The sequence below is a fragment of the Vespula pensylvanica genome, chromosome 3, assembly GCF_014466175.1.
Source record: "Vespula pensylvanica isolate Volc-1 chromosome 3, ASM1446617v1, whole genome shotgun sequence".
Taxonomy (NCBI): Eukaryota; Metazoa; Arthropoda; class Insecta; order Hymenoptera; family Vespidae; genus Vespula; species Vespula pensylvanica.
In genome coordinates, this window is record NC_057687.1 from 2991527 (window position 1) to 3003218 (window position 11692).

The window sequence follows — 11692 nt, forward strand, 5'->3', positions numbered from 1 at the left end:
CTCTCTCTCTCTCTCTCTCTCTCTCTCTCTCTCTCTCTCTCTCTCTCTCTATGGTTCTACTGTTCCTAAATGATTTCGATCGTTGAAAGGGAATGCATTAAACACTGCACTAATACAATAAAGGAGTGAATGAATAAGAGAAAGATAGATGGATATTTTCAGAACATGTGTACACATGTGTGTGTGTGAAAGGGAAAGAGAGAATTCGTAATATCGTTCTACTACTACGTATTTCTTCATCGATTTACAATATATTCCTTCATATATAATAAACATACATATATTTCGAACGTTCATCTAACAAAAAAGGAAGTACATAATTAAAATAAGATAAACATTCCATTAACGATTTTAATAGAATGTTAATATATCGTTAAAGAAGTATTTTATTGACAATTATTTGTCCATTTATCGTAATTTATTATAAAAATTCTACATATAAAAATACATATTTTATTTATATCTTTTATGGTTTTGAAGAGAGAAAGAGAGAGAGAAAGAGGGGGAGAGAGAGATAGAGAGAGAGAGAGAGAGAGAGAGAGAGAGAGAGAGAGAGAGAGAGAGAGAGAGAGGAGTGGGATGGAGTCAGGTGGTGTGGGGTAGGGTGGAGTGGGATGGGGTGGAGTGGAGGAAGAAACAGTTTTATATATTATATATGTTTCTATAGATTGTATATGTTTCTCAGTTTCGTTTCTTCATGCCATGAAGTCTTACAAAAGCTCGTTCGTGTTTAGTGGAATTAACATTCTCGTTGTCCAATGATAAAACATTGAAGCGAGGAAAGAAATAACATAAAAGATATGATCGAACGATCGTATTTAATTCCGTATAATCGAGGATTTTGGTCTTTATCGTTTAAGTCGTAATTCAATGAATCGACCGCTGAAAGTTGCTGAAATTTTTATTACGGGATCATCCTATTCATTCATTTGCCATCGCTTTTTAATCGGATTACATTCTTACATCAGGCACAAACAAAGAATCTAATCTTTAACAAGCATCGCTGCTTTCTTTTAATTAATTCACCTTTGTGTTCTTTAATGGAGCATCATTGACTATTCATCTTCCTACCACGTTCTATTTTATTTATTGTCTATTTATATGCTTAATCGATACATACATATAAATTATTGTTATTTATATCTTCCATATGACCCGTTTCTCGAAAGCAATTCGTTTCGATTTCTACACCGTGCTCGTCCATCTCTAATTGGCCTAATTTGCTTTTTATTTTATATTACAAAGTTATGTTAAGTCGCTGAGTTTAAGAAGAGGATTGTTTTATGTTTATACACTCTATAGGCAAGGAGACTCGGCATTGTGAAAAATCGACCCTTACTACTCTATTAGTCCATAGAAATGATGTCAACGCTAGGTGAATCGATTGTCATTAACAAAAAACCGTATTATTATGCGCATGAGTTTATGTATACAAAATGTATACAAAAAGTTTTAAGTTCAACGTAACGGAATCATTTGTTCTTTCGCAAAAAAGGAAAAGGAAGTGTTTTAAAATGTAAAAATAAATTTAATAAATGTGACATTGACAACTCGAGAGTGTAAAAATGAATAGAAAGGAAACGAAAAGAGAAATATAAATATCGAAGAATATCCTAATTCGACGAGAACGAAATTTATAATTCTATTCTCTCATAACGTTACATTCTAAATATAACAGTATTTTGTTAAAACTCTCTTTCTTTCTTTCTTTTCTCTTTTTTATATATTGACGCGACAATTAAAAGACGTTAGTTCTTTCTTCGTTTCTCGTCGAAAGGTTATCCATGCACGTCTATTTGCGCATTCAAACAAAAATAAAGTTCATTGGATAATCACCTAAATTGTTTGCCAATCGTAAAACTCACGAGTTTATTTTTGGTACGCAGAGCGATGATTTTATCGTCGACCTTCAGTTCGTCCATTGTTATACAAAATAATATAATTTTGCGACATTTTAACATACTTGTATTTTCGCGATTCAAACTAACAATGCGTATAAAATAAATATAATTATGCGTATAAATATAATATGTGTAGATATATAAATATAATTAACTTGAGGTAGATGATATCATTTTTATTCCAAATTTACGTTGCAACGAAATTTTAATAGAGAACCAAAGGTGAATACGAAAGCAGCAATTTATTAAAAATTTTTATCACTTTTACTGCGTACAAATGATATTATACATACGTAAGTAGATAGGCAGGAAATTTATTTTTTATTGTAGTAAGACTACAAGGTGTTCTCGATTAAAATCGTTTTATCGTTCGAAAGATTAAATACGAAAGAAAATTTTGTATAAATAATCAATTAATTTTTGATATAACTTACAGATCGTTGAGCATTGGAGGGAAACAAGTGGAAGCTATTGAGCGTGCAAGAGATGGTACAGCTTGCGCTTACAGCGCTTATCACAGCACAAAAGGAATTCCTGCAAGCGCGAGAGGTCATCGAGAGGAACTTTCGATAGCTATGCGGGTTCTTGGCTCTGGTTATCTTACCACCTGTCTGCAAATCAAATATTACCGTCAGGATGATCAGAGTCATTGCGAATGGGGAGCGAGATTGCATTGTATCGAGCTTGATTGTACGAGCGTTGAAGGGAGACTTGTTACAGTCGATCGAGAAACTTACAGAAAGCTTGGTATAGAATCATAGCGATTGGAGTTAATGCCGTAATGAAGTCGGCAATTTTTGTAGGTTAAAGGAAAAAAATATATATAAAAGATGGGCTTTCCTTACAGCTAGACGGTTTCAAATCGGAAATTTACTTATTGGACGCGATTTCGATTTATTTATAGCGGTTACAATTTATTCGATCGTACGTAAAAAGGATTATTTTCTTTGAATACAATTGTTGTCACTTTCGAAAAACGACATTGCTTGGGGATGATTCTGAATATCTTTAATACGTTTGGCAAGCTCAGCCATTTTGTTATTAAACGATATAAAATGTATTATCGAGAGATCGAATATAACGATTTGAAAAAATTTTGTACGTAGATGGCAGTATGATTTGTGGTAAGATATTTAATTTAAAGAGCGGGAAAGATCGAATTCGATCATAAGCTACTTTTACTAGTGCTGAGATATATAAAAGAAAATGTAAGAAAAAAAGAAAAAACTATGGGAAATAGCAGAGCAAGATAATATTGTGCTTATAATGCTTTCTCGATGTATTACCAAATCGTGTGAATGGCCGATAGAACGAATGTTGCATGTCTGTAAACGCAAGTTCCATAATTTGACGATCGAAATGCTTGCTTTGTACGATAATATGTTGTGGCATGGAATCGTCTAAGCAAAGTACTCTCTCTACCTGAACGTAGAGTTTAATACACGACGACGGAAATATATCGTGTATTGCTGTGCTTTCTTTTATATATATGTATATGTATATATATATATATATATATATATATATATATATATATATATGTTTCACGGTATGCTTACATATGTGAATTACATTGTGAATATACATGTGTGAATGTATTACGGTGCTTACTTTTCTATTCTGCGTCAAAAATATTTGGAATTCTTGAAAAAACGATCTAAAATGAAATATTAATATTTCGTGAAATTTGAATGTTCGTAAGATATTAATGTAATGCGTGATGTATTCTAATAACATTTAATATAAATGAATACGAGAAAAAACTTAATGATTTTTGAATAAAATAAAAGAAATTATTCATTTAAGAAAGAAATATTAACACGATCGTTTTCGCACACATCGAACAACATATCAGTTGGTAAATTGAAATAAAATCGGTATCATAAAATATTACTTGGTAATTTTTAAAATAATAATTATAAATGTATTTTCATCGCGAAACATTGTAACATGTAAGATTGAAAGAATCTTCATAATCTTTTTCATATATACACTTTTGGCTATGCTTTTTCGTGCTTACAAAAAAAAAGACCAATCTATATAGATATATATAATATTGTGAAAAATCATTAAATACATAATCATTTCGAAATTTATGAATATCAAATTGTTCTTTAATATTTATAAAAATATTCGCTAATTGTTGCTATGGTTATCATTTGAAATTTATATTATACAAAGTATTTGCTCTCGAACTAACCTAAATCCTTTACTTTATGATACCAATATGATTTCATATGAAAAATCTTTTTAAAATAGAATAATGCACGATATTATTTCTATAGAGTTCTGTTTAACCACTTTCTCTAAATTTTGTGCATTATCCTTATTATACAGATCAGATATTAACACTAACGTTCAAACCAGCTCAAATGACCAAACAGTGCCTCTGTGCTTACTACTAATTGTTCCTATTCTTTATTATTAAACACAAAAAACATGAATACCCTAATGAGTTGTACCTGTGAATATAGCACTTAAATTATACGAAATATAAATGTGCATTGTCACGTATTATTTCTTAAATCAGTAGTATAAGTTTCTTAAAATAAATATTCTATTGTATAAGTAAACTGATTTTTTAGGCTTAACAAAAAGTTTAGATATTGTTTTATCAATCCTGTATTTCTAGCATTACTATATTTTATATATATACACAAGAGATGTCTGTACATTATAAAAATATTCGAAGTAAATACTCTATCTATTATCAGTTCAATAATAAATCAATTCGACCAAGTCCATGTTTTAAATATCTTTACAAAAAAGCTTATATTTATAATTATATTTTTATTCATAGTCTTGGTGGTTCATAATTTAATAAAATATTTACCAAGCTTTTATCACGAATTGTTTCTATTTTCGTTCTCATTCGAATTGCTAATTTAGTTGTAAGCTTTAAATACATCGCAGAATGATGAAGTGCAATTGTATACGGTATTGGACACCATTCTAATTTAATAGTATTTCTAACAAGTGCTGTTATATAAGTTTCTATTAATGATATATCTTCTTCAAGAGGATAAAGATATTCTTGTAAAGGAATTATTAACTTATTCAATGGTAATCTTAAATACCTGAGTACACCAGCATGTTCAGACCATAATAATTTTCTATAATGCACATTATGTCTCTGTGCAATTGGAATTAATAATATCATTGCAAAATTATGATCACCATAGGAAGTTGAGCAAAAATGTTCACACATTGCAGTGAACAAATCAACAAATGAATTTAATCCTGGTAGATCTTTTGTAAAGTTTAACTTTGTGTAATATTTTTGCATTAAGTCTGACATTGCTTTGTTTAATAAAACAGATACATCATTATTTAAATAAACTGTATCACACAAATAGGTTAGTACTAATCTACTAAATCTTAAAGTTGGAGATAATTTTGCAACTAATTCAAGTGAAACGATCTCTAATCCTAATACCACTAAGATATTTTTTTTATCTTCTTCTGTAATGGTTTCATTATTTCTACACTTTGTATAAATGTGTACCAAAGGTAAATAAAGCCAATCTTTAGGCATTGCTGCTTGACTCCAATCTGAATTTGATATAACATATTTTTCATACAAATTTGCTATTTCATATTTCATTTGATTATCAGCACTATTTAAATTTAATTGTGATAGTTGATCTGTTATTAATTCCAAATTTAATTTTTCATTTGACAAAGCAATTCTCAGCATATCTATTACATCATTAGAAAAGTCTCCTGGTAATGACGATATAAGTTTAATAGATACTTTCCAAAGACTATGTTTCATTGCAGAATTTAAGTTCCTACTGAGAAGGCGAGCAGCTTTAACAATAATAGTAAGTAAATAAAATTCTATTCGTGTATACCATGATCGTTCTAAATTCCAACTAGTTGATTCTAGTTTTTGAATATATTTCATAAATTCTGGTTGATTGAATATTGTCCAAAGACCTGTTTCAAAGGACTCATGATAAAACATATCAAGTATTACTGCTAGACAAGGAATACAAGAATTCTGAGACACAATTGGTTGCAATTGATTTTCTTCTGTCAGTACTCCAAGACTTGGCAGGCAGGATGGTTCTCGTTCAATAGCAGGTATACAAGTACTTAATAAATTTGAAGTAGAGCTGTTCAAAAATAATTATATATTGAAATTATTCCCATTAAAAATATTTATAAATTTGATGTTGATATATAGTAAAGCAGAAACATACCATAACGTAGAAAATATATTTGGATTTGATATCCAATTTGTTTCCAAGGCTTTTAAATTATTAACAGACAGCAATGTTTGTGAAATCAATTTTAAAATACACCACTATAAAATTATAATAATTATATTAGACTGAGTTGTATCTTATTTCATTGCTTTATATAAACTTACTGTTGGAGATGATAATGATGATAATTGTCTACTCCATTTTGATAACAGTATGGAGATATTTTCTTTGAATGAATTTAAAGTACTAGCTACAGCTATGAGTGCAGTTGCATGTTCACAAGCTAGTTCTGCAGCTTTTCCAATATCATGATTACATAATAAAAGTTGTAACTGAGATACAAGGGTTAATTGAGCTCCTTCAATACTGTCTATTGCTACTTTGTGATGTAGCAACAATTTCCAAAGTCGTAGACTTTCAATATTTATATTAATTCCCTCCTTTCTAAAAAATAAACAAATTTTATTAATGCCAGAAAATACTATTATTAATACTAGTATTCAAACGGTATAATATTACCCTGCTTCACTGGAAACATATGTAAGAATAGAATGAATGATTTTCAACTGAACTAATTTTTCAGCCACTGCTCTTCCACCGTAACAAACTAAAATTCGACATAAACGTATGCTTGCAGTTATTGGAATGCCATAAGCATTATTTACTTTATCGTATGTAGCTAAAGCAAAAATTTATTTATTAATCACAATATTAAAACTTATAAACATATATTAATTCTATTTATTTGCATATTTTTATATACTCACCTAATTGATTAGTTGATAAAGGCATAAAATTACAAATGATAATATTCAACAAATTTGGAGTATTTGCAATGTTCAATGCAACTATATGCGAATGTCTTGCAAGACGAGTCAATATTTCCAAAGCACATATCACACCAACAGGTGGAGGATGCATTTCACTTAAAATATATCTACAATAATTTTGTATTGTTATGATACAATATGTTAAAATAATCAAAAATATAAATATTATACAACCTAATTCTTAAAAGAATATCTGATCTTAGAAGTGCAGAAACAGAATCTAATTGTACAAGCTCATGATCTTTCAAAGTAGTCTCATCCTTAACATCTGAAGGTGGAGGTTTCAAAGTAGGTTCTATGTATTTATCCCAACCAAACATTCTATCCAAACAGATTTCATCTGCTTCACTAAATACAAATGCTCTCAAAGCTTGCAAAGTTGCTGTAACGACAGCTATAGATGTATCATCCAATGAAAATCTCAGTAAGAGTAGGACATTCTTTTGACTTAATGCAATTAATGGTGCTGGCTGCAAAATTTTATCGTACCAGCCTTTTCGACTTTTTTCTAAGATATTAGCTAAAGTAGTGAGAGCAGTGCAACGTTGTTGTTGCGTAGAAGATCTACTTAATTGTAATAATTCTTGTAAAGAATAGCCAGGACGTTCTGGTTCTTCTCCATGATGATGAAGACCTTTATCTATTGATAAATTCTCATCCTTGTATGGGAGCAATAAACCTATACCAAAAAAATAATAAATATGAATATAAAAGCAATCTTTTAATTATATTTATAATAAATTTACCATTAAAATCAAATCGAGCATTGTATGATTCACCAGGGGCAGGTTCATCTTCTTTTTTTTCTGGTATATCTTGCATCCATTGCAGTTTTGCAAGTTCTATAGTATCTAAATGGACATAACCTTTTTCTCTAGATTCCTTTAATATTTCTATACAAGGTTTTGGTACATTTTCTATACTTTCACATTCCATAGTTTGTTCTTGATCACAGCATAAAGAATCATTTTCATTATTTTGTATGCATTCATTACTATTAAGTTTACATGATTGAAGATTTGGTTTATTTACTTGTGTTTTGTTTTTATCTTTTTTTCTATTTTTAAGAAATTTTATTAACTCTGGATTAAGAGATGATTCGAGTATCTTTTTTTCCTTTAATATTTCTTCTTCGGTCATTTCTTTTAATTTTTTAAAATTTTCTTCATGAATCTCTTCGACCAAGGAATCTTTTATAGCATTAGAATTTTCATTTTTTGTTGTATCAGGTTCTTCTGGACATTCCATTTTAATAGGGAAAGCTATATACTTTCTTTTTGAAATTTTTTGTGAAAATACACTCTGTTTATTAGATGTATTCTAAAATTTATATAAAATTAAACAATTAGTATATCAAAGTAATATAATATCATATAAATAACATTAATATAAATACCATATAATTATCAGATACAAAGACTTTTGGAAAGCCAACTACTGAATTAATATCAAGTACTTTTTTATCAAAGCTACACTTCTGTTCTGTCATATCGAATTTTTTTTCGATAATATTTCCAAGTATTATGTTTGATGGATCTATTGGTATACTGTGTACCATATCATGAATTTCTGTAGACGAATTTGCAGTTATTTTCTTTTTCACATTTGTATTTAATATTTCTCCTGTGCTTTGAGATGTAGAAATTTGTTCTGTTTTTTGTTTTTTCAGTATTGAAAATTTAGATTGCATTCTACTGGAATTAGCTTTTTTTGACGCAGACGTTTGCACAGAATTAACTTGTCCTTTAATTTCATCTCGTAAATTTATCACCTTGGCTGATGGTTGCAATCTATTTTTTAAAAAATCTTCTTGCATTCGAAATATCTCTTCTTCGTCGTCTCCAGGTTTGGGTCGTTTTAATGTGGTTATGTTATCCATTTTTAATTTTTACAAGATACTATTGTTTAATGATAATATAAATTATAAATAAGACAAAAATATTTTTGTTTTTTAATATATTTTTATATTTTTCATAACGTAATCCTATTCTTTCATTAATACTTTATTCCTTACCCACGTTACAAGCTTCGAAACGTCAACTTAGTAAACATATATTGTTTCTAACCTATTATTTAGCTGTTTGTCACGAGTTAGTTGTCAATCCGCGCGTAATTTCGTCTATCCAATCCTATTTCAGCATTGGTTAATTCTTGTGCTTGCGACTCCTGACAATTATTTATGAAATATTTTAACATTAAGGTTGTTTATCATCTTTCGGTCAAAGCAATCAAATATAACTTTAGCGACAGATATGGACAAAATATAAAACAAGCGCAAGCGCGGAACACTGTCGCCACCATGCATCTATCGTATCAATTTATAAACTTGTAAATTATCCCTCATTCGCACGTAACATATCGATCGAATTAATGTGAGTTACAATAGAACTGTTAATAAATTCAAATTAAAACTTTTCATTCTCCCACATTTATATCCTTTTTAAGTAACATATCTATTGCATTAATCCGTGATAGATACGACGCAGTGTCGGTATGCATTTATTTTACGATATAAATGCATAAAAGGTAATAAATATAATTAATAAAAAGAATCAGTGAAATCATAAAGAAAAACAATGCTGGAAATTTTACTTCGTAGAAAGTGAGGAAATGAGCTAATGTTTTGATTTTTATAAAAATAATATATAATATACAGTATTAAACAAACAAATATTTAATATTTATACAAGACATAGAACACATTATACCGAGTAAAAAAATTTTGGTAAACATAGATCGAAAGGTTAACCGTTTTTGTTCGATGTATTGTATAAATATTAAATGTCTTTTTTGAACACCCTGCGTAAATATATATTCACTAATTATTATTTTTCACCAAATAATCGACCAAATCTTGGTTTTAGTAACAAATTTATATACTTTATATGTATTTGTCAACAAAATTCTGATATATCCAATCTACTTATTTGTGCAAATATTATTGGCAATATAAAGTGATAGTACTTTAATGATTAGTCAGAATTTCATTGAAAAGATTTTGAAAATACGCTGAAATATTTACGTCATTCGTCCGATAGTATTCAATATATCGCGAGTATACCGACTCAGGTCTCTGTATGTGAAGATTGCTGCATCTGGCGACTTGTCGACTAACGATAACTTTATTCTAAAATACGCGATATCGGGATGATTTACCACTTATAAAGAGTTCAGATTTTAATGGATAAAGAGAAGTCCCTGTTTACCGATAGCAGCATCATAACAACGGAAAGTTCAATTACTATTATTAAATCTGACTGATCGTTCAAATGACTTTCCAAATTTCGAACAATAAAACCAAGTTCACAGTAGGGCTTTTAATCGCGCCCGCGAGTGTTAATAATGATTTTACTTTAAAATCCACGTTTTTGAGATGGTACAAGCTTATGGAGAATTCATGCTTTTAGTGCTATTGGAAAATGGCCAGTCCTGGTCGTTTATAGATTTTTATTCCAAACGATCTTATAAAGACGGATCTTCTATGCGAAATTTTAAATAATAAAATTAGTCCATGTTAAAATTAATTCCAACGTGTGAGTGTTCTTATTTTATTTGCCGCGAAGAAAAAAAAAAGAAACGCAGAGAAAAGGAGAGGAAAGAGCAAGAAAGAAACTGAAGAAAAGAAATCGAAAGAAAGAAACCAATCAGAAGAATCATACTCAAGGATCCGATTCTTAGATACCACGAAAGAAATTAGTATAATTAATCTAGAATAATTGGTTAAACTATTATATGGCTGTGCATTTCAATTCAAAGAGACTGTTTATTTGCTGAATATATAAAGATTGTCTCTATTAAGTAAGTCCGGTTGTATTTTCACTACATAAATTCCGGTTTCAGCTTCCAATGAAGTCTCAGTCATATTCACCTATGCGAATATTCTAATTAAGAAATGATACCTATATGATCCCCAAACTTTGCCTTGTCGTAAAACATTAATGATGAGATTCGTTTCGAGTTAGCAATGGAACAAATTTCACTAACTCCTTCCGTATTGGTAAAATAAAAAAATAAAATAAATTGGAATCCGATGTTCGATTTTACGGAACCAATTTTAAGAGGATTAGTTTTATTTTTAGTGGATATGTGATCTATGGATTTCAGTTCTTCAGAATCTTCGATTTTCATTCTGGTATTATGAGCTTCGATGTAAGGAATACAAGCTGGATGTAAGGAATACATAGCATTCTTTGTAGAATATTTCGAGAAGAGTACTTTGCATTTTTTTAAATGGAAACGTTATTCCTTTTTTTTATAACTATTACAATTCGTTTTAACATGAATAATCCTAGCATTGATTCTCCTAACAGTTTTCGCATTTTGCAAAAATTCATTTGCATCTTCGTCGAAAACTTTGCAGCGACCATCTTGATTCAACACCCCTGTCGGAGATATCCAAGTTTAAGAATTAATATTATCATGATAATTCGATGAATAAAGAAAACTCTTCTGAACAATTGGTATAGTCACTACCTAAACGAACAAAATGTAGAGACGTATATGGGTGAAGGCAAAGATTCGATCCAGTGACGATTGCATAATCGCATTCTCCAGTACGTATAGCCCTATAAGCTTGATCCATCGCATAAAGAGTAGAACTACACCCTGTGTCGACGTTATATGATGGACCTGTTACACCCAACCAATATGAAATATTTTGAGCCATCATATCTCTGTTACAGTTCGTGATACCGAAAACATCTTCCTATTTTTAAGAGACATACCCTTTGTCTTATCCATTCTTATAAGT

At 29.7% G+C, this 11692-nt stretch overlaps 3 protein-coding genes across 3 annotated transcripts in view; 1 reads left to right on the plus strand and 2 right to left on the minus strand.

The window, feature by feature from the left end:
• The window catches only part of LOC122628053 (CB1 cannabinoid receptor-interacting protein 1-like), a 14224-nt gene extending 11116 nt beyond the window's left edge, over positions 1–3108 (plus strand). The window contains exon 2 of the mRNA XM_043809880.1: positions 2338–3108. Coding sequence (XP_043665815.1) covers positions 2338–2662 — 325 coding nt within the window. The 3' untranslated portion in view covers positions 2663–3108. The remainder of the gene's footprint in view (positions 1–2337) is intronic.
• Positions 3109–4041: 933 nt separating this feature from the next.
• Positions 4042–9191, minus strand: LOC122628006 (RNA polymerase II-associated protein 1). Its single transcript, XM_043809783.1, has 8 exons — positions 8339–9191; positions 7689–8262; positions 7117–7621; positions 6880–7049; positions 6632–6791; positions 6277–6556; positions 6107–6210; positions 4042–6019 (listed from the first exon to the last, which is right to left on the minus strand). Exons 1-8 carry the CDS (start codon positions 8819–8821, stop codon positions 4696–4698), a joined length of 3600 nt encoding a protein of 1199 aa, XP_043665718.1. The 5' UTR covers positions 8822–9191; the 3' UTR covers positions 4042–4695.
• Positions 9192–10705: 1514 nt separating this feature from the next.
• The window catches only part of LOC122627515 (fatty acid synthase-like), a 1253-nt gene continuing 266 nt past the window's right edge, over positions 10706–11692 (minus strand). The window contains exons 2-5 of the mRNA XM_043808650.1: positions 11416–11647; positions 11208–11324; positions 10987–11105; positions 10706–10810 (exon numbers count right to left, since the gene is read on the minus strand). Of these exons, the coding sequence (XP_043664585.1) occupies positions 10706–10810; positions 10987–11105; positions 11208–11324; positions 11416–11647 (573 nt within the window). The remainder of the gene's footprint in view (positions 10811–10986; positions 11106–11207; positions 11325–11415; positions 11648–11692) is intronic.

Excerpts from the sequence above, each read along its gene's own strand:
- LOC122628006 (XM_043809783.1), bottom strand. The coding sequence starts at position 8,821 with ATGGATAACATAACCACATTAAAACGACCCAAACCTGGAGACGACGAA. Across the intron at positions 6,792-6,879 it reads TTTATCAACTAATCAATTAG|CTACATACGATAAAGTAAAT; the intron begins GTGAGTATATAA and ends TTTTTGCTTTAG. Across the intron at positions 6,557-6,631 it reads TATGTTTCCAGTGAAGCAGG|AAAGGAGGGAATTAATATAA; the intron begins GTAATATTATAC and ends TTTATTTTTTAG.